At 37.5% G+C, this 21,069-nt stretch overlaps 1 protein-coding gene across 1 annotated transcript in view; it reads right to left on the bottom strand.

Moving 5' to 3' along the window:
- Nucleotides 1-2,244: 2,244 nt before the first annotated feature.
- The window catches only part of LOC104621530 (chromosome unknown open reading frame, human C10orf107), a 41,732-nt gene continuing 22,907 nt past the window's right edge, over nt 2,245-21,069 (bottom strand). Inside the window, exons 4-6 of the mRNA XM_010288051.1 lie at nt 5,594-5,716; nt 5,060-5,200; nt 2,245-2,322 (exon numbers count right to left, since the gene is read on the bottom strand). Coding sequence (XP_010286353.1) covers nt 2,245-2,322; nt 5,060-5,200; nt 5,594-5,716 — 342 coding nt within the window. The remainder of the gene's footprint in view (nt 2,323-5,059; nt 5,201-5,593; nt 5,717-21,069) is intronic.

Raw genomic sequence — 21,069 nt, 5'->3', positions numbered from 1 at the left:
ACTCTGACTGCTTAAAAAGATGTTATGTCTACCTTTTACTCATCTTCCCTCTTTCTGCCTCCTAACCATCCTCCCTCCCACTCCCAAAAAATCCCTGGGGCTATTTTTATTGGTAGCATTATTTTTTTTTTGCAGGAAGATAGTTACAAATATGGTTTGTGGGATTTGAACTTCACTTTGGATTTCTGCAATACCTCAGCTGTTATGCATATGTACTAAGACTGAATGCTAACAAATCATTGCAGTAATACTTGATGTTCATGTACAATTTCTCGTCTTCAAAGCACTTCAAAATTTCCCAGAGGTTCTACAAAATCTGGGAGAGGGAGGAAGCGATATAGGCAAAAGCCTTTGTTTAGCATGGGTCTTAACATAAATCATAGTTAGTCCTTTTCTGCTTAGCCGTTTTTGGAATGTTGTAGTCTTCAGATGTAAGTCTGAAGTGCTAAACAATGCTAAATTGCCAATAACACATTTTCACTAAAAAGTATTTAAAATACTCTTTTTTTCATACGGACAGCTCTCTTCAAAAGTTCTGTTCTCACCTTTGAGTTCAAAACCAGGAAAACTTGTGACATTAGCATAACATGTTGGGAGATGAATTTATGTATCAAAATAAAGGACATTTTGATTTCAGAAAGTTTTGATAACAACAAAAAAAATCATATTTCAAAGCAATAAAGCAACAAAGAACATAACCAGGAATGTTAACAAATTTAAAAGACTGAAATATTTTCAAAGGGTGTTTTTAAAGGTAAAACTAATAATCCTTCACGAATTCCTTCAGTTTTCAAAGCAGAACAGTTAGCTTTTAATAGCTGAAAGGAAGCTCTCACTAATTTTCTGGCCAGCGCTGGAAAGAGCAATCAAGAAAACTTGGGAGTGAATTGTTACAGAGCTTACTTCTCCTGATCACGTATCAGGGGAAGGATTTTTCTCAATGCATGAGACCAAGTAAAATACTCTGCCCACGTAAAATTTCAAACTGTCGTTTTCCAAGAGCTCCGTGCCCACATCTGGTGTGCGCTCCGAAGAGTTCGCGCAGAGGCAGCTACTGGATGTTGTCTCCAGCTGCGGGGCCGCTCCCCGCTGAAGAGCGTGCGGGCCATGTCCCCTCCCGGCTGTGTGGGCAGCTCCCAGCAGCGGCCGGGAGCTCAGCCCTGCCAGGCAGGCAGCGCCAGGCAAGACCTTCAGGAAAACTATTTCAAGCTGTTTTCATTTTTTGACTGGGCTGAGTCAGGCTTGCAAACTTTTTTTCATTATCACCACAAAAAATGGGGATGAAATGAAACAAAAACTAACTCTTGACTTAATGGGAAACAAATATGAAACTGTAATGAATAAAACATTCTAATTCTCAAATATTCCATTGAACGTGTAATCCGATCCAGCCTTTACGCTTGAAAGCATGACTTGTAGTCAACATGCTTTCTAGGGCAGAGAGTTCTGTAACACTACAATTAGTACAGGCTACGATTTTGAAACATAAAGATGTTAAACTGGTTCTTCTGAGGTCATTTATTTGGTTATGTTCCTTTTGAGTTTGAAACATTTCTATAATGACTGACAAAATATGGAAACGTTCTCAGATGAAAGGTTACGTGCATTCCAGAAAATTTTCCACTGAAATCAAAAGGAACTCTTCTTGGGAATATTGTAAAAGTGCAAACTCTTCATTTATGCAATTTTAATATGGTACAAATAAAGAAGTGCAATATATTAAATTTGTTTTAAAGCCTAGGGATCAATTTAAAATTAAATAACATACTTATTATTATTGAGTAACTACAAGTGAAAGGTGTATAATTACATGTTAATTAAATTCTCTCATTATATCTGCAGTGCCTCAAAATGATGTTCTCTCTCTTTCTAGCAAGAATTCTTGAAAAAACCCACAGGTGTAGAGCAGAAACTGTTAATATTTCACAACTGGAAAAAGGAAAGAGAATGAAACTACAGCGATTTTTTTTTTAATAGGATTTCTATTCAGAAATAAACTGAACTTCAACATGTTTTAATTACATATCCTGTTTATAATCTTCTACTTAAGTCTAAACTAAATAACAACACTGGCAGGACACAGTAAATTTGAGGAACTGGGATGAACTATTTCTAGGTAAATGTTAACAGAACCATTTTCCTTTATACAAAAATAATTACGTTCAGGCAGGGAGCCAGTCTTCTGTGTGCGCCATCCCCTACTGTCCCATTTCTGTAAAACTCAACATCACCTTTCTTGTATGGCTATTTAGGACTTCTTAATTTTTCTGTTTTTAAAGTATAAGCTGCTTCTTGCATCTGCAGCTTTTCATTTATCTCTGCCTGTAAAGAAAATCAGAAGAAAAAAGTGGTTATGATGGAGCTATCTTAGGCTGCACATTGTCTTTGTGGTTTTGACACACTGTAGTGCAGTAAGACAGACATTATCCTACACACCTTCCTGTTTTGCAGACATAACGGTGTTTCAGCCTGTACTTACATGATAACACTTTATCATATTACTGTGCACAATCCCGGTGTATGGTATGGCTGCCATGAACAGGAAGTGATCTGGGACAGCCATTTCTCACGTAACCTTGTCTTGGGAGATAGGCTAATTTGCCTGTATCCTCAGACAGCCTCTACCAATAAACACCAAATCAGAAAAATTGCTTTGGGATTTGGTTGTTGCCACTGTTTTCCTTTGCTGCAGATGTTTGCTCTCTAGTGTAATACATTTTATTGAAACATTGCTGGAATTAGAAAGCATTACTGAAAATGAACAATAAAAAACCATATTTCTGTGATGTTGCTTGTCTGTCTTAATTACAAACACAATTATGAATGTGTATCTCATTCTGGAAATCCAGACCGCTATAGACATTGAGTGTTTAAATTTACAATGTAAAATTTGTGGGGAAGGTACAAGGGTTGAGGCATATTTGAGTGAAATCTTTGGCAGTGATGATGCATAGCAGTCTTTAATAATTTCTATAGCATTTGGAAATGTGAGATCACTGGAAAAAAGGCCACAGATACTGGGCTTTTATGGGGAACTTATGTATAGTTCTCAATATCAGCATTCATCACTGCAAAAATACACAAATAATGAAAGAAGTGTGATGACAGTCTCTCTGAGAGTCACAAAGTTTTGTTCAAACAACATGAACAGGCTCAAAGGTCCTTTACAGACTCCACATAAACTGTTCCAAAACTTAGAGTTACATTCTTAAGGGACTTCATGTAATTTTGATAATGTGAACGGATTTAGCCCAGAAGAGCTTGCAGTAACTTCCCATTTCAGGAACTTTTTGGCTTGCTGGTTCTAGAAATCCCTACTAGTGCTATACTGCAACCTGTCAATGGATAACCACAGCTAAAATGTTTTCCAAGTTCTCAGTAGCTCAGATTAGCATAAAAAAGCTGGAATTTCTCTCTCAACTCTGTATCTTTGGAGATGGTTTTCACCATATTCAATCCATCCAAAAGAATGAACAAGTATGACCCTATCCCTTTACATTACATGTATACTTAGTTGCTTTGCTGTGGAACGCTGATCCTGCAGGCTAACCCTCTCCCAGCCACCCCAGCTGCCTCTTCTTCTCCAGTTTTTACACCTCCCTATCTCTGATTCTACCTTCAGTGAATATCAGCTGCCACCATACTTCACTATGGCTGTTGTTGTGATCACCGAGTGTCAGCATTGTGATCAGAGACTAAAAGTTATTTTCTAGACTCGAGAGCAACAGCTGCTTTATGTTCCCTGAAAGCATAATGCAGATTGTGAAATCAGTTCACACACAACAACAAGATGGTATGAGTCTCACCATGTATCAGGTAAAAATCTAATGATAAGATTACCTCAGAGGTCAAGAAACGGAGAGATTGGGTGAAAAAGATACATTGGTGGAAGACTTATAAAAACTAAAAGGAAATTATTTTCCGTGTATATAACCAGAGTTGCAAAATAATTAAAAAAAAAAAAGGCATTTTTCTCATATGTGCAGTTTTGTAAAGAAAAAAGCTCCTGGCACCAACGTTAGTGAAATACAGGTCAAGTGAAAATCAGGCATTTTGTTTTTTTCTGTAGGTAGGGACAGGAATAAGACAACATAGTCCAGGTCTCCTCCTGTTTCTAAAGACATATTGAAATGGAATATGAAATCAAATAGGTAGCTCTAATAATGGCATCATTATTCTAATTTATATTCCCCATTCATACATAATCCACGGAAAGCAATTTATCCGTATCACACTATTTTCAGATAATATTAGATATTTAATAAACTGCTCCTTGGTCAACAGTGTGTAGTGTACTCTATCTAAAGTTTAAAGTGCCTAATGCCACCTGGTCAGTGCAAATAAGGCCAAATTCCACCAGTTCCTTGGTGGAACTGAGCTCTAACTGGTTTGCTTTCAATAATTTCATATGCTTGAGGGAACAATTTACAAAATAACAATGATCTACTCTGCTGGCTTTCCACATGGTTCAATTTTAAAGACCTCCCTGTAAGAAGCAGATCACCCTACGACAAATTTAAGTCCACTGACAATAGCTTGCTTCCCTTTCATGAAACCCGTGGACTCCTCAGAGGCTGCAGACCACATACTGAAACCTGATTTGTTCCATTAAGGCAGCTCTTCTATAGTTATGCACCTACCAAATGAAGTCTGGAATTGGCATAAACATGTTATTTCTTACACAAATTGAAGGATGTGTAACATAGATGCATCTGACAATTTATATTAAGCACATACTGCATATGCTCCACCACAGCAGCTGATCCTGAATCCCTGAGAAGGAATTTTATAACTGACATCACTGAGAACAGGATTTGGCCCATGTTTCTTAACACATAGTAATGCCGAAGATATATGTTGTTGTATTGCTGAAGATTTTTTATCTTCTCACATGTAAGCTGACTAAACTAGCAGTTATTTATAGAGGCTAATTCATATTTTTATGGCATATGGATGTGCTTTTTGCTAGCTTTAGCATGAATACAGTTTATATTCATTAAGGCTAAGCTTGCTAATTAACCATAGACAGAATTAGTAAATAGCTTTCCAATAATAGTACCTCAAGGTTACCAATGATTTCATTTGGGATTTCACCGACTGTGGACTTCTCATCTTCAGCAGTGACACCAGCCACAGCATCTGCCTCGAAGGGCTCTACCTCTGGACAGGGCTCTTCCAGGTAACCCTCTTGATCAGACCCCTAGCAGCAACCAGTCACAAGAAATATGTGAGTTAGAACATCCTCCTGCTCTCCACAAGACCAAAGAGCATCAGCCCAAAGACATGCAACCATACACGAAGCCTGCTTTTGAGAGCTCTGCTCTGACGGAGACCGTCAGTGTCTCACTTTCACTGCCCAGGCCAGGCAGATCCTGAGGGTACGAAGCCACATGGGGAGAGACCCCAGAGGTGCTGACTCACACGTCCTCTGTTGACTGATTAATGCATTAAAAGCAACTTCATTCAATCTTAGGAGAATGCATGCTACATTCTGGTGAATAAATATCATTAGTGACTGGTCTCCAATGGAATAAATGAGGTAGGAGACACACAGAAAAATATCTTTAAAAAAACAAGGAACAAAACTCTATACCTTAGATTCTGTCTCTGCAGCTGTTGGTGATGTTATGAATGACGAATAGATATCTGAAAGTATGCCTTCTTCCAGCAGAGCAGGGAAAGGGGGAACTGCGGGTTGGGCAAGTTCAATCACATCCTGGCAGTATTAAATTAAAAAAAAAAAAAAAAAAAAGTAATTCAGGTTTAATTATTGCTCAGAGGTTTACTGCAGATTTTTTAAAATGGAAATGAAATGGCTGGCAAACAACAAAAAACAGTACCTTTTTTGTTACTATCCAGGTGCTCAGAACTGGAAAGCATACTGAAAATGATTATAGATTAGCTTTAATTTCTAGCTGCATCTCAAGGGGCCCTCTTTATAACACTTGGAAAGAACAGATGATTTTCATAATTTCATAACACTACAGCTTCTTACTCGTGTGGATAATTAAGTTTAGAAAACACAGAGTTTAGGTGACATGCAGTCTTCCCAACGCAAATTTGTCACTTTAGAACAGGGATCTTGTTGCATTTTGGAATTAAAGGGCCCAGCTGACCACCAGGGTTTTCTCTCAAAGGAGTCAGCTAGAGTAAAGCTGTAGTGATGCTGCACAAAATAAGGCCTTAAGAAAAATATTTTAATATGTGCCTACAATTTAAGAATCGCTAACGGTCCAAGTTTTGCTGCTTCATCAGCTTGCTCCATTTCTGTTTCCTGTGAACGTGGGAACCACACTGGTATTCTGCTGGCGTGTGAACTGTGGCTCCGGGAATGCTCTAACAAGGAAATGGCTTTCCCCCCCGGAGCAGCGAGATGCAGCTCTTGGTCCTTGCTCGGGCTCTGGTGAGAGATGCAGAAGGTGGCCCAGAGTCCTTTAAAGGGGTTTCTGTCCTCTTTTTTTTTTTTTTTTAAAAGGATGACAGAGAACATGCCAAATAGGGTGACAAAAGGTATTTTTGAACAAGCAAGGAACAGACATACTAAACCGGTATGTCTGGGGCCTCTACCACGGGAAGTGCCCACCGAGAATACCAGCCAGATGTTCCACTTCTGAGTCAGCTACTACAAACACGATTTTGCTTGGATGGTGTAAGTCAACTCCATTAATTCACACCAGGGTAACTGCAGCTCCCATAAATTAATTTCCTCATATACGTTGATATTTTGTCTATTTAGTTACTTGCTACAGTTAAGCACGCTGAAAATATTAAACACTCTGTACATTTGCAAAGTGATAGGAAAAACTGAAAATAGACAGTGAAACCTAGCCAGTGTACTTTATCGCATTAAAAATCTCTCTTGTAGTCCTAAAAGCTTTTCAGAAGTTACGTTTGGACTCTGTCATTATCTTCAAGATTCCCTGTCATGTGTGAGCTCGCTAAAAAAGGCAGACAGGATTAGTCCACGTTTGTAAGAACCCAAAAGGCTGACAGAAAGATTTCCAGAATTTAAGTGAGGAGGAAACCAGATCTTATAGAAGCATTTCCCTGTATCACTTGTGACTCAAATTTTATAACGCTGTGCTAGTGCCTACAGACTCACAAAAGGAACGGTCAGGAAGTTTAGTTTTTGCATCAAAATGCAAAAAGGCTTAAGCTGAGTTAAATGTTATTCTTTCTAAAATAAAAAGCTTTGTTTTCAAGTTTTATTTTTTTAAACTAGAGGTCTTTTGATTTAGCAAATATTTCCATTTTCTCTGATTTCTTACCTTATAATATTTTCTTATTAAAAAATATTAGCTGAATTGGATGAGAGCTCACAATTATTTTCTGCTTCCTTAAAATAACATTTTTTGGTTAGTTAGTTAACTATTCACTCAAAATATTTTCTTTATTTAGATTAAATCATTATTCCATTTATTCCCTCCAGTCCAAATGTCAAAAAATTAAATAATGTAAAAAACTGGACCGGGTTTTAAAAATCTATTCCCGGCTGAGCAAATACATTTTTGTAGCATGGATAAGATTTTCAGAGGTTCCGTTTTAGAATAATATTTTTACTTCACTGCGTCCTTTTAAAGAGAGCCATTCTTTACTCATCTGTTCCGTGTCTAATAATAACCCTTGGATCATTAAGAAATAACTAAGTTACAGCAGAACTAGTCTCTTTAATGAGCCATAATAGTCTCAACATTCAGCCAAAAGTTTTTTTAAAAGACTCTGAAACTTTAATGTAGAATATGAAGTATTTTGTTTAGTAATCATAAGTTTATGAGCAGCACTGCAGTTTACAGCCAAAATATAGTGACCTAAAAATGCCATTCTGCATTGCTCCTTCCTATACATTGTGTCCTTAACAAGTCCAGGGGAAAATTAGAACGAATGAATTGTGGTGAGAGCCTGAAGCCAACAAACGTATTTAAATGAATTCTTCTGATGCAATACTTTCCTTTAAAAAATACAATTAAGTCCTTGTATTTCCTTTGAACAAAACCTCATGTTTAATAGCACCAACGGCTCTGTAGTAAAATCTATTTAAAAACAGAGAAGGAGACACAGTAAGTTTTATACAGTTACAGTGGCTTTAAAAAACGTTGCTAGTTTCTGAAGTCTGAGTAAATTTATGGTGAATTACTTCCACTGACCTACATTAAAAAATTCATCCTCCTCTTTTTTAATTCCTGAAGATTTGTCATTATGTGAGCATTATTCACTATGACAAAGATGTATTACTCAAAGTGTCCTCTTGAATCAATATAACTATCGAAATGTGAGAAACAGTTTGGCAAGATGATAATGCCTTAAAATTAATCGGGACTATTTTCCTGCACATTGCGGTCCAACGGGTCCATGAGAATTCAAACATAAAGAAACGGTAAGGCAGCTGCGCAAATGCGGAGGGCACATCAGTGTCACCTGCAGATAAAAGGATGCTCCGAAAGAGACTGGAGGGAGCAGAAGTTAAATGCAATATTTTTACTAATTCCTAGGTGTGGTGGGGTGCCAAAAGGCCACTTGAATCTGGACAAGTTAGAGCAGGCTAGAGGCTGCTCGAGCATCCAGCAGTGGTTATTGTGGGAAATACCATTCGGTGTCATCTTTACTTTCCCACCCCGGTGCATCAAGCCTCGGCATAGTCACAGCTGAGGGCTGTAGCTGGTGTTCAAACATTGCTCTCAAGGTACAGCCCCATTCCACAATTTTCCTCTGGAATTCTTTCTAGTAAAAGTGTGCATAAGGAGAGGTAAGTATAAAAAGTGTCATGTTGTTCTGTACATAAACCCACACGCTTTTCTTGTTGTTGAGAGCTAGCAAATTACCTTTTTACAAATGTAGGCAGAGCAAAGACAATAAAATAGTACACAGGAAAATTTCTAAACCAGAATAATGGCAGGAAAGAAGATTGGTAAAGCATTCTAATAAACGAGTTCCACAGATGTGGTAGTTATTATAAAATTAGCTTTGCATAACTTACCAATATACCATTACATTTTCCCCCAGATGTTATCTGTTAGTTAAATTAATTTTGCTTAAGTTACTATTATTGCAGATTTTATCCACACTGTATTTTATTATTTAAGTTTCTGTGGCATAAAACAAGCCCTGGCTGATAGCATTACTTTTAATAATATATGTAAGAGGTTTCAGTATTATACAAATGATTGCTGGGTATATCTTAATAGTCATAGCACAGAACGTCCGCTCTCAAAATATTATGTAGATTAAAACCAGCTATTTACTTACACTCTAATTCAAGTCATTGGAAAGGTTTGCAGTATTTATGTATGTGGTATGAATGGAAACAATCTACTTGGGGAATGAACATCAGAGTTTGGAAATTAGCAAAGCTAAGGTCAAGGTCAGTTTGGATTTACTAACATACTTGCTGAAAATTAGAATTTATAGTTTATGCTTATTTATTTCATAAATGAGAAAGAGACTGAGGGGGTGGTGTATTTGCCTCTTATACAAGGCTTTTATATCATTGAAACATTTTAAAACCACCTTTTCAGCTTAATATTATCTGAAATTCTCTACTCCTCTCCACAGAGTCTTAACATAAATTCTCTGGAGCTAATCTTAGCAAACACAGGAAAATAATTATTTATAAGGATTGGAAAAAATATCCCATGTTTGGCATGGACCATTTCTAAAGCCTTGTAACGTCTTGCAAAGCCTTTTGGTGGATATGGATTTGATTTTATATGAATGACAGATGCATTTAAAAAAGGGTGTTCTTTTAGTGTTATTCTCTATGTTCACATCATCTGTGTAGTTTCTAATTGTATGCCACAGGACCTTATGCTATCAGAGACCTGCACACATCTCTGCCCTACATACGATCGTATGTGAGATTTGCTATAAACCAAAATATTTAATACAGGATTTACACTAGTTTGCCATTCACACCAGGCATGCCCAGCTGCACACCTACCAATAGGCTGAACTTCAGTTGCTGGAATAAAAGGCATTTACAAGATATGGTTTGTTCACTGCCTGTATTTCATGTGGTTGAATTTGAATGAATAACTAATGGGGAGAGATGCACCGTCTCACACTGACTCAAACCAGCCTGCCTCTGGGGTTTTTTCCCCCCTCTAACCTGCCAGCATATGCAAACACAAGAAATCCATCCTACCTGCCTTCTGAAGCATCGCCCACCAGCGTTCCCACAGGTGAGGAGGTTTCTGGGAGGCTGCTGATAGCTCTACAAATACACTTGCGCTCCTATTTTGCAGCAATGCTACACACAAGGTCCAAAGGACTGAAGGATATTATGAAGCACTCAAAAACTTAATCTAGATATTTGATTGTGCAGTGTGACTACCATGGCAGAGCTTCCTTCTGAACACCTTCACTGTACACATTTGTATTAATGTTTAAAGTAGAATTAAGATCAATGAGGGACTAAACTTGGCCTCTGAAGTATGGTCCCCAGTCGCTAATGATGTACATGGAAATTCTGTGTGCATGTTCCTGGGCAGGAGTTTTCAAAGCATTATTCCTTAAATGAGACAAAAGTTCAGTAAGTCAAAGGTATACTTTAATGCTCTTTTTCCTGCATTTCAGAGTTCAAGTTAATACATTTTAAAGAGAGTTTTTCATGTTTCTGAGCTGAGATGTGAATTAACTTTGTTGACAATACATCAGTAATTAATTTAGTCCAAAATAGCTATCTGAAGCAAATCGGTGCCTACATTGACAAAACAGGATCTACTCCTCCTCCCAGGAAGCTGTAAATCAGTCAGTGACATCTGGCCTCAAGGACATCAGAGTCATCTGAAATGTGGTAATTTATATTAATGAACATCAATATTAATTTTTAAATAAAAAGAATTTTCTACTGCCATTATGTTTACATACGGAATATTATTTATAGCTTGTGTTCCTCCTTTCCTACATTTTGCCCATAAATTATTGTAAGGAAACACACTGTCACAGTTATAAATATTTTTCCTTGGAGTTAAAGCTTTTACATATCCTCTTACTGTTTTCAGTAACTATATGAGGGCAACAACCAGGATTTTCTTGCTACTCCAGGAGCTGCTGCCAATTTTAATGCTCGACTGAGTAGAAAAGGGTGCTTCTACAAAAACAACCAAAGCCTTCCTCTCTAGAGATATCTTAATGCAGAATACCCTTAATACCTAGATTCTGTAAGAATATCCTAATATACCAGAAAAAAAAAAACCTGATTTTACTGGGCTACAGTCACCTACTTTTGCTTATACCAAGCTTCCAATTATTACTGCCAATTCACAGATTATTTAGAAAGACAAAATAGGACACACAAAAAAAAAAAATCTCCAGTTGGCTTTCATGCTGAGGACACATCACTAAATGATTCACCTTGGAATGGTCACTCTAAATTCACATTGTTTAGCATTGCCAAATCTCCTAGAGTTATGGGATTACAAGAGAATCTCAGCTTTCATTTAAAAATAAAGTTACTGTCTAGCTCTTACGGTTGCAGAGGAAAGATTGAAAACATAAATCTTGAAAGCTCAAAAACTAGACTGCAAGCAAAAAGGAACCAAACAAGAATTATTTTTAAGCAAGTCTCATGATTTTTTGGGATCTGTCTCACCATTTTAAGTGCTTGAGGTTAACAAAACCCTTTGAAAAACCATGCATACAGATTTTTAGGAGGGGTGAAGGATTTTTTTTTTAGTACCTGAAAGTACAACTCTGGTACGTCAGGACTCTTCACAGTGCCAGCCCCCCGTTCCACTTCAAGGGCACCCATCAAACAAGCAAAGAGCAGGCAGCTCCTATTCTGGCTGTACAGTTATACTCAGTAGGGATCTAAAGCCATTAAAAAAATAATAATAATAAAGAGCTTTTTCCACAGCAACCACCTTGCTGGATCTACAAAATATTTAAAAAACCATAAGGTTTTTTTTTTTACTAGTCATGTGATCACATTAGAAAACCATAAAATTATGTTCTGTTGCACCCAATGCACAACAATCAGTCTAACACATTGGTGGCATACGCCTTACCAGGCCAGAGCTGTACATTTCCTTGTTACGCATCTCTTTTTCAAAATAATTTATCAGGAAAGATCTGACATGACTGCTAAAAATGTTATGATAAAAGTATGAAAGCATATTTGGCCAGGTGCATTTTGGTACCTCTTTCTGGGAGGAGGCTCCATACATTTTATAAAGACCTGCTGCAGTCTCATACTCACAGAAAACAAATTTGCAAGAGTGCATGTGCCTTTGGCAACAAAATGTCCTGTAAGAATTAAATTGCCTGGAGGGATGGTATTCATCACACCTTGCTTTAGGGGCTTGTCAAGCCCCTAAGTCCCTCCTTGTAGTGAGTGCAAAGAAGACTGCATCTCCTGAGGGAAATCGGAGCAACTATGATAAATTAAGAACCTAACAATTGCTTAATATACCTGCCCTGGTGCCCAGCAAGCACAGCCTGTTACCTCTCCCGTCAGCTATACAGGGAACCTTGGAAAGCTGCGTCCCTCACTCAGGCTCCCCAGTTTGCCTGGCACTGGAAAATATGAAATATTCCCTTTTTTATTCAAAGGACCACTGTAGAAACTCAGCAAGGATTAACAGCACCACACATTCCTCCTGCAGCCCTGAGCACGGATGGCAAAAGTCAGATGGCTGTTGGCACTCTCCAGGGCTGTTTTTTCCAGGCGTTACATCCGAGGTGCAGCAATGTCTCACCAACTATTCCTGTTCTGTAGGGCTTTAGGTCAGCCTTAAGACTGCCAAAAAATGCTACTGTAGACATGCCTAACTCCAGCATGTACGTCTATCTCCAGTATGTCTCACGCTGTATACACACTAGTTAGAGCAGATGTGTGTAAGGAGCTCCATGTTATCCCACGAAATTTCGCTTCGTTCATTAAGCACAGTCGTCAGGATTTATCTAAACGTGAGTACAGTGTAGGTTAAAGAAAGGCATTAAGAAGATTCCCCCAAAAACAGGAAAACTTTGGAAGAAACCTTCAAAACAACAAGGGTTCATGAAGTGATTGGGAGCTCCTGCTGAGAAAGTCTGACAGCAGAAAAAGATTTTTTTGCTATTAATACAGTAATGTGTAATCATTGCCCCAGACTGGACACAGGCCCCACCTCCTGCCTTTGTTCGCTGCCAGTCTTGAACAGCCTTCCCTTCCTGCCCATTTCCTCTGAAACCAGCGTTGTCTCCATGCAAGACTGCTCACGGGCAAGCCCCTCACACAACCGCCCCGCACTCTGTACATTCCCGCACCACCAACGACAAAGCAACAAGCTCTCTCTAAACTCCTCGCAGCCATCAGGTGCATTAGAAGGGAATAGGCTTGTCTCTATTGATTCAGCCCTAGCTGACGCTACAGAAAAAGCTGCTCTAACATTTAAAAGGTTGCATTAAAAAAAAACCAAAACAAACAACCTAAAGAATATTGATTCTGAGCTAAGAGGAGGAAAAAATTGCTCACACAATTTAAAAACTACAATATCTATTTTTTAAAATATGCTATCTTAGAAAACTTTTCAGAATATATGGTCACATAAAAATGGGAAGCTTGTGTTCTTTGTTATTAGACCTGAAACATAAAGTCTTTGCCTGAGTGTGTAAGTTTCTGTTAAAACAACAATTTGTCCTGTGGACTGTAAATTCAATTACTGTTTTTATTGGAATCACATTTTGCTTTGGAAACAATCATGCAGAAAAACAACCAGTACCTTAGACATCTTAAAAACATCTCAAAACAGGCATGGCTCTGAGAACAAATCAGTTATGGTAATTCTTCCACTGTGAACTGCAATGTTTTTAACATCCATTTCCATATTTTTAATTAACACCTAGTTAAAAAAAAATTTACTGTAGGTCATTTTAATCACAAATGGGAAAACAAATTTACTTTATCAGAAAATTGACTCGACACTATTTTGAGGACTTATTTTTCATGTTTTTATCATCAAAATTAAGTTATTAACATATATTTTCCAATTTGGGAATGCAGAAGTAAGCCAATTTTTCTCTCAAATTTTAGAGTTACAGTTTTCAGTCACCTGTCTATGTGAAACTAGTCTATTTTAGTACCAGAATGTTTGATCAGTACACACAAAAGCCCACATAAGTCTAAGACATCAGTACTTGTTTACAACTGCATTTCTATATAGCTTGAATAGGTGGTATTCTAACCATAGCCTGTTAGTCAAAAGGAACCACCACTTCCTTATATCACACTTGAATTTCATATCCCATTGTAAACAGGCTCTCCTTGTTACAGCACACGTTCATAAATCTGTTTATACTGCATCTCAGCTTGAATCATGGGGTTAGTTTTAACTCTATCTTATAATACTGTCATCCACGTTAAATAAAAGTGCAGTTGTGGATAGGGGCAGGGTTAGTCTGGTGAAGGCAAGAGTTAAACAAAACTTTGTTTCAGCATAGCTTGGCGTGGTGGGTGATTTGAAATCTAATAAGTTTCCTCTTGGTAAATTGCCAAAGCCAACCACACCTTGGATGATGTGAGGTTGTTTTTGAGTAGGTAACATCTCCTTACAGATTATCTCCTCCCACTTTGACTTGGAAGGTTTATGAGAAGAAGAGTCATTTCCATTTCTGTTGGGGCATGAAATGGTTTCTGGTGAAAAAGCACATAAACCTCATTCTGCTTTGACTTGTTAGGAAGTTCATGACAAATCATATAATCAAATGTGGATATTTCAAAATTTGTTTAAACAAAGGATGAGAAGAAACAAGCATTTATACTGAATAATTTCTCCCCAAATAAAAAACAACCAACAAACCAACACTCACTTAACTCCTTATCCCTTACAAGCTCTAACTTCACCTTTTAGAAAATTACTGCACACACAAGTAACAAAACCAACAAAAATTTGACACTTGTTCAAAGAAGATTTCCACAATCATACAGAATTTTAACACGTCAGGACCGAGAGCAAATGCTTCAAACTTTGAAGTGAAAAATTTGAGTCGGCTATAGAATAAGTGAATATGAAGGGTACTGTGTTGAATTGTACACTATAGGCTTTCCTCTCCTCCCCTTGTGTTTTGTCTTTTTGAGAAACTCTGTTCTACAAGAATAGGCAAAGACAATGTGATCACAAAGCTTACACACAGTTTGCCTGATGAGGTAAAGACAATGTGTCAGCTTTTCATGGAAAAAAATGAAGCAATGATGTCAAAAGGATTAATCTATTTATTCCTTTCAGCAGCACCTTTTCCCCGTCAGCTTTCCTAAATAGAAACATCATAAGTATGTAGAGGGAGCAAACGCCACACGGCGGCACCTTCTTTTGAGAATGCACAGCTATACCCAGAAACACGACATTGCCTACTCCAAAGCTGCTGTCTTTCGATCTAACCCTCAGAAGAAAACACCTATCAGGAACATCAAATGTGTCTGGATTGCCAAGCAGAAAAGTTGAGGAGAGGGTACAAAAATCACTAATGGCTGGAAAGCTCAGCTGGCTATAGTGAGAAAGGTGGGGCCGTTGAGGACACAGGAATTAAACTGGGCCTGTGGAAGGAAAGATTTATTCAGCAGCTCAGGGAAAAGCGTGAGTCAATGTGCAGAGGAAGAAAGCGGGAGCGATGGGAAGTAGCTAACAGTCGAAGGTCTTGTACACAGAGGAGAGGCAGTGAGGCTGAACAGATCCATCTTCACCACTCTGGTAGCAGAGTGCAATGCTGAACTGCAACACTTATTATTCTAGCCTCCAACTCCCCTTTGGCCCCAACTGCCAAGCATGCCAGACTGTATGAAGCAGCGGAATGTTTAGTGTGGCTCCAGTAGTATCTCTTTTCACCAAATCAAGATCTTAACTTACTTTTCCAATAGATTCATAACCCAAAGATCATATCAAAGATGGCACTCTAAAGACTTCTAGAGGTGGGCCCTATTCCCTTCCTTATCTACATCAGTCTATTTCCCTCTGATAATCCCTTGCTCCATCCAGACAAAATGTCACATACCTAGGATCTCCTGTCATACAATTCTTTATTTTGATTTTAACATTTGGCAGAATGTGAAGCAACTCCCACCACTGCCACTAGGTTTGTGTTATGTTGGCTAGAAATATCCACCTATGCAGTGAAACACGGTCTTTCTCCAGCTGACACAATCCATATATATACAAACACATATGTACATCTGTAACTGCTAATTGTTTAGCCTAGAAGAACTAAAAAATCCAAAACATAAAATGGCTTTTAAAGAAGGAATTGATACCAATAGATGAAAAGAAAAAAAGACCCTACTAGAGACCCTTTCTCTTTAAGAGAAAAGACTTTATCAATAGAATAGACAAACTTTCAGTATAGTCCTCCTTCACAGACTACCTTCACATTTAGAGGACAGACTGGTTTAAGTGTTCTTTGCAGGTGTTCATTATATCATGTATACACCCTAATAAATCATACTGGATGCACAGTTACATATGGAAGAAATAGAGCTGATAGGAGATACTTTTGAAAAAATTGGTCCCAAAACCAGAGACAGGTTGTTTCTCTGTGACAACAAGTAACTTAACAGATACATTTGTCTCTCAATGGTAAATTAGTCTCAAAGCAACATCCTCCCTCAGAGAAAGATCTTAAGGTGCTCTGATAATATAAGCAATAGCCAATTTGAGTGCTTTAACTGTATTTTTTTATAGCCCTAAAATTATTAAAATTGTGAACTTTAAATAATTGTATTTCAACCAGTGTTTTTCTAGTTCTCTCCTTACCTTCCCTGATTTTAATTTTCTCACTTGTCAGCATCTCTTGGCAGTGAGAACAAGACAGACCTCAAACCTTTGCTGATTGCTTTCCACGCAATCTGATTTCTATAAATTAGAAGTTGCTGATGGGGAAGCAGACAGCAGTACCCTTTGATCAAGATACACATCTTGATCTCTTTTATCATTTTTTAAAAAAACAATAATATTACAACAAAAAAAAATCATCATACAAGCTTTTCGATCAAAGTGTGTCACTGTCTACTTCCCAGTCAACATACTGCCAGTAAATTGGCAAGGTGCCCGGAAAGAGCAAGCAGCAGCTGGTGGGTTTGATTACCATCTGTATATCCTATAATGTATAAAATATTCTGTCTCCATCTAGTGGGCAACTACATTTAACAGGAAATTTGAAAATGGCTTGGAGCCTACTTCCGTGGATGGCAGAAGGAACTTTGCTAGACTTCCCATCAGCAGAATTGGGCTCTAAAGCTGTATCGCATTGGAAATCTATCTAAAGCAAGAAAGGCATTGAAGCCCTGCAAGTGGTTCCATTGCTGTGCTGACACTTGCCCTTAAAATCATGTTTTCTCCAGAAGCATTCATAGAATATTTCTGTGCTCTCCCAACAAACCAGCTCCTTCTAACACTCTGCAGCACCCTGGAAGTCTTAATGGCCAAAATTTGAAAATGTAAAAGAGATAACAGGAAAAGGAAGGTGAGAGCAAGGATGGCATTAATGTCCAGAGCTCCTGAAATAAACAATAAGAAATGAGATTAATATGCCAAGACAATGTCTTCCTTTAAGAAGACTTAAACTACAGTATATTAAAGCATTACCCCTCTGATACTCAGTGACAGGACATGCAAAATACTACATTAACTTCCTCATGCAGTTGCAGATAACATCCTTAACTGAATAGCAACAGGGGCAGCATGAGATTACGCATATCTCTTTTTCAGCAGAGTTGCCACAGAAACAGTCCTTGGGACACAGGTTTTAGGATCCACACGGGTGCTCAAATAAAGGAGAAACTGAGGCACACGGCAGTGCCGTGACAGCTCTTTCACGACAGACACAGGACTAGAACAAATTGTTATTAAAAGATGAATTCTACCACATTCATTATACTACCCTCCCTTCCATCGATCACCACCTTTTTCGACAACTCCTCCACTAGCAATGTACTGACTGGACATATTTTATGCACAGCCATCTAGTGTGAAAACTGCATCCTAATGAAGAACTATCAGTACAGCAAAATGAAATAAAAAACAACAGCAAGATCATACTATTGATTTTTCCATCCACATATGGACTAGCCCTAAATTCCCTTAGCCTGAGAAATCTGTTGAGATAACAGATTCCCAACTCTCCAACAGAGCGTGATTACATTTAATTTAATGAATTCTCTGGATGTATGATGGGTCCTAAAATAGCTCTTCTTTTTCTGTATATCTTTTCATAAAGTTGTTTAAGATGCATTTTGATTTGACACACCTAAACTGGTTACAGTAAAGCATTTTCTACTTTTACCATATACTCCACTGCATTAGAAGTTTATTACTCTATAAATAATTCATTCAAAGGAACTCCAGTTTAACAGCACCTAATAGACACAATCACTTAAGGTAGCACGCTGGCAAATTGCAGCTTTAAATCAAAAGCCAATCTGTCTTCATATAAAAAAAAATCAACTTATCAGAAGAAAGCATCATTTTTAAGAAACTCAGGCATGAGCACTTAAAAATGAAGTCAATACATGCCAACAACTTTTGTGCCAATTTATTATATTGCTTGTTTGTGCAGGAAGGGGATGAGATTTGTTTCAAACTAATCTAATTCCCTTTATTTCAACAGAAACTACAAGAATTAGGAATGAATGTTGTTCCCCCAACAATTTGCTGTGATGGAAGCTTAATTTTTCAGGTCAGCACTCTCCGTTTTTGATTGCTCAATGGGAATGCCACAATGGCTAAAAAAGGAAGGCTCTGAAACATTAGGAAATAGAAACTGCTGACTACCTGGTGAAGGAATAATGATTTATAATATATGAATAGGAGCAATAATTGGATAGCAGTCTGTACTCAAAAAAGCCTTAATTCACAGATCTGACATCAGAAAGTCATAATCCATCGATCTAGCTTCAGAATGATGGATTATGACTTTTTAAGAACATGTAGACATGTCAGCTTCATGAGCATTCCGGGAATCGTAGTCCAAATTGTTTTACTGAAGTCATTTGAACAATTTCAGCTTTTTCCAATAAAGCTGATGCACTAATATTTTGAAATGTAAAAGTTCTGTTGGATCTACTTTTTTATTTCAAACCCTAAAAATCCTCCAACCAAATATCACAGGTTGCCATAACTTGTGATTGAAGAATTACTTTTTTTTATGTTACTTCAAGTGTGTGTCATTTTCTTACAGAGATGACAACAATTTTAAATCTTAATTGATTCTCATGTCAAAGAAGTTCTGTATTGAAATTTGGAGGAGAAAAAACCAAGGTGCAAAGTGAAGGATTAACTACCATGTTTTCTTTCAAGAGGAGAACTGACATATACTATGCACATTTCCCCCTGGACTACTGCAAAAATATTTTACCTCCGACTCCTTCCTTTTTTCGACCCTGATTAGGTTTTAAACTGTCACTGCCAAAAATAAAGTTATGATGTGAATTTAGATAGAATATTTTATGAAAAGAAATAATATTCTTGCAATGTGCAAATACCTGGAGGTTGAAATGTATTTTTTATAGGGAAGCTTATGACATATTAACTCAAAAAGACATCTAGCCTCTTCAATGAAATACTTGGAACTTCACTTTCCTCATAAAAACAAACACAGGCTAAGGTTATTGAATGAAAAATTCAGGAAAGTTCCAGAGATCCTTTCACTGAGCATCACATACATATTTACAAGTAAACCACAATTTTATTCATAAAATTCTGTTACAAAATATTCCAGTGGTGCTTCCCCATTACAATTAAGTGAAACCGCTTATAAATGCACCACTGCTATTTCAGACTAATTCAATGTCTCAGACAGGTACGAGTTCTTCAAAAAGTGCTTTCTGCTCCAGACAAGTGTTGAGAATAAAAAGAAATTCGCACATTAAATGTAAAATATGACTAAATATTTTCTATGTATACACGTATTAAAACCATAAAAAATCTGTGACTAAAACCTCTTCCAAAGGTATAAAAACTTTAAGTATACAAGTAACAAGAGTTAAAGGGCAAAAGAAGCAAACCAAACCAAGATGGCGTTGCATATCACTGTATTTTCCCCTGCAAACTCCTTTGTATCTCCCCTTGTCTAGAACGCTGAGTTTCTCCTCCTCTGGTCTTTCTCACCTTATTTCCTTTCTTACTCGTAAAACATTTTTAAGAGAGCTTATCAATGAAGTAACTACTTATCTGAAGCTTTTTTTTTTTTTTTTTTTTTTTTTTTTTTTTTTTTTTTTTACTTTTGTGTATATTCATAACTAAAGCCACTATGGAAAGGAGGAGAAGTCATAGGACTCTTTTACAATGGTTGAAATAATTTATTTCACTAACAAACACGTACATTGAGCAAAGGCAACCTGGGTCCAGTCTCAGCCCAGATTTCAAAGCAAACAACGACAACAAGACCAAAGGAAGAGAAGACAGCTGTGGAACCCTTTAAAAATCTCAGCGGTTCATAGAACAAAAGGGAAAAATGATGCACTTTTTACAACAGTAGACAGAAGCAATTTACTTCATTTTGACAACTAAATATGAAACGGCTAATAAAAATCACTGCCATGTTACACTCCTTCCTCTAAACACACCTAAATCTTCTTAGAGGTCTCACATAAAGAGATCACATCACTGAAAAGCAACTACTTCTTTATAAAAGCCTTAAACAACAATAATGCTGCACAGCTGATCAAAAGAGAGTACCTCATTTGATTAACTTTACTGGGGAATTAACATTGGCAGACTGTAATTACTCACTTGGAAGGCAGTCATGAAGACACCACGGCCAACAGTTTTCTGCTTGTGATTTATATGCTTAAGTTAATGGCAAGTGGTCAGGATATCAGTTTTGCAGCTTCCTTCAAAGAGCCTGTTGTGCAGTGCCCAAGCAGCATCAAACCAGGTTCACTATTACTTCATCATCAAACCATCTTCTACCTGAATTTTCCTCGGATCCTTTCCAACCTAGTATTTACCCAGCTCAACTCAATTAAGCTTATGACATCAAATAACAGCAAGTAGGGTGGCTACAACCTTTCTAACCTTTCCAGACTGAAGAGTGAATACATCCCTTAGGACTGCATGCAGGAGAAGACAGGAGCCTGGTAGGTCTTTTTTGGACCTACACATTAGT

The sequence above is a fragment of the Phaethon lepturus genome, unplaced genomic scaffold, assembly GCF_000687285.1.
Source record: "Phaethon lepturus isolate BGI_N335 unplaced genomic scaffold, ASM68728v1 scaffold16590, whole genome shotgun sequence".
In the NCBI taxonomy this organism is placed as follows: domain Eukaryota; kingdom Metazoa; phylum Chordata; class Aves; order Phaethontiformes; family Phaethontidae; genus Phaethon; species Phaethon lepturus.
Note: the sequence above shows the minus strand (reverse complement) of the source record. Positions and strands in the feature narration are given on the sequence as shown.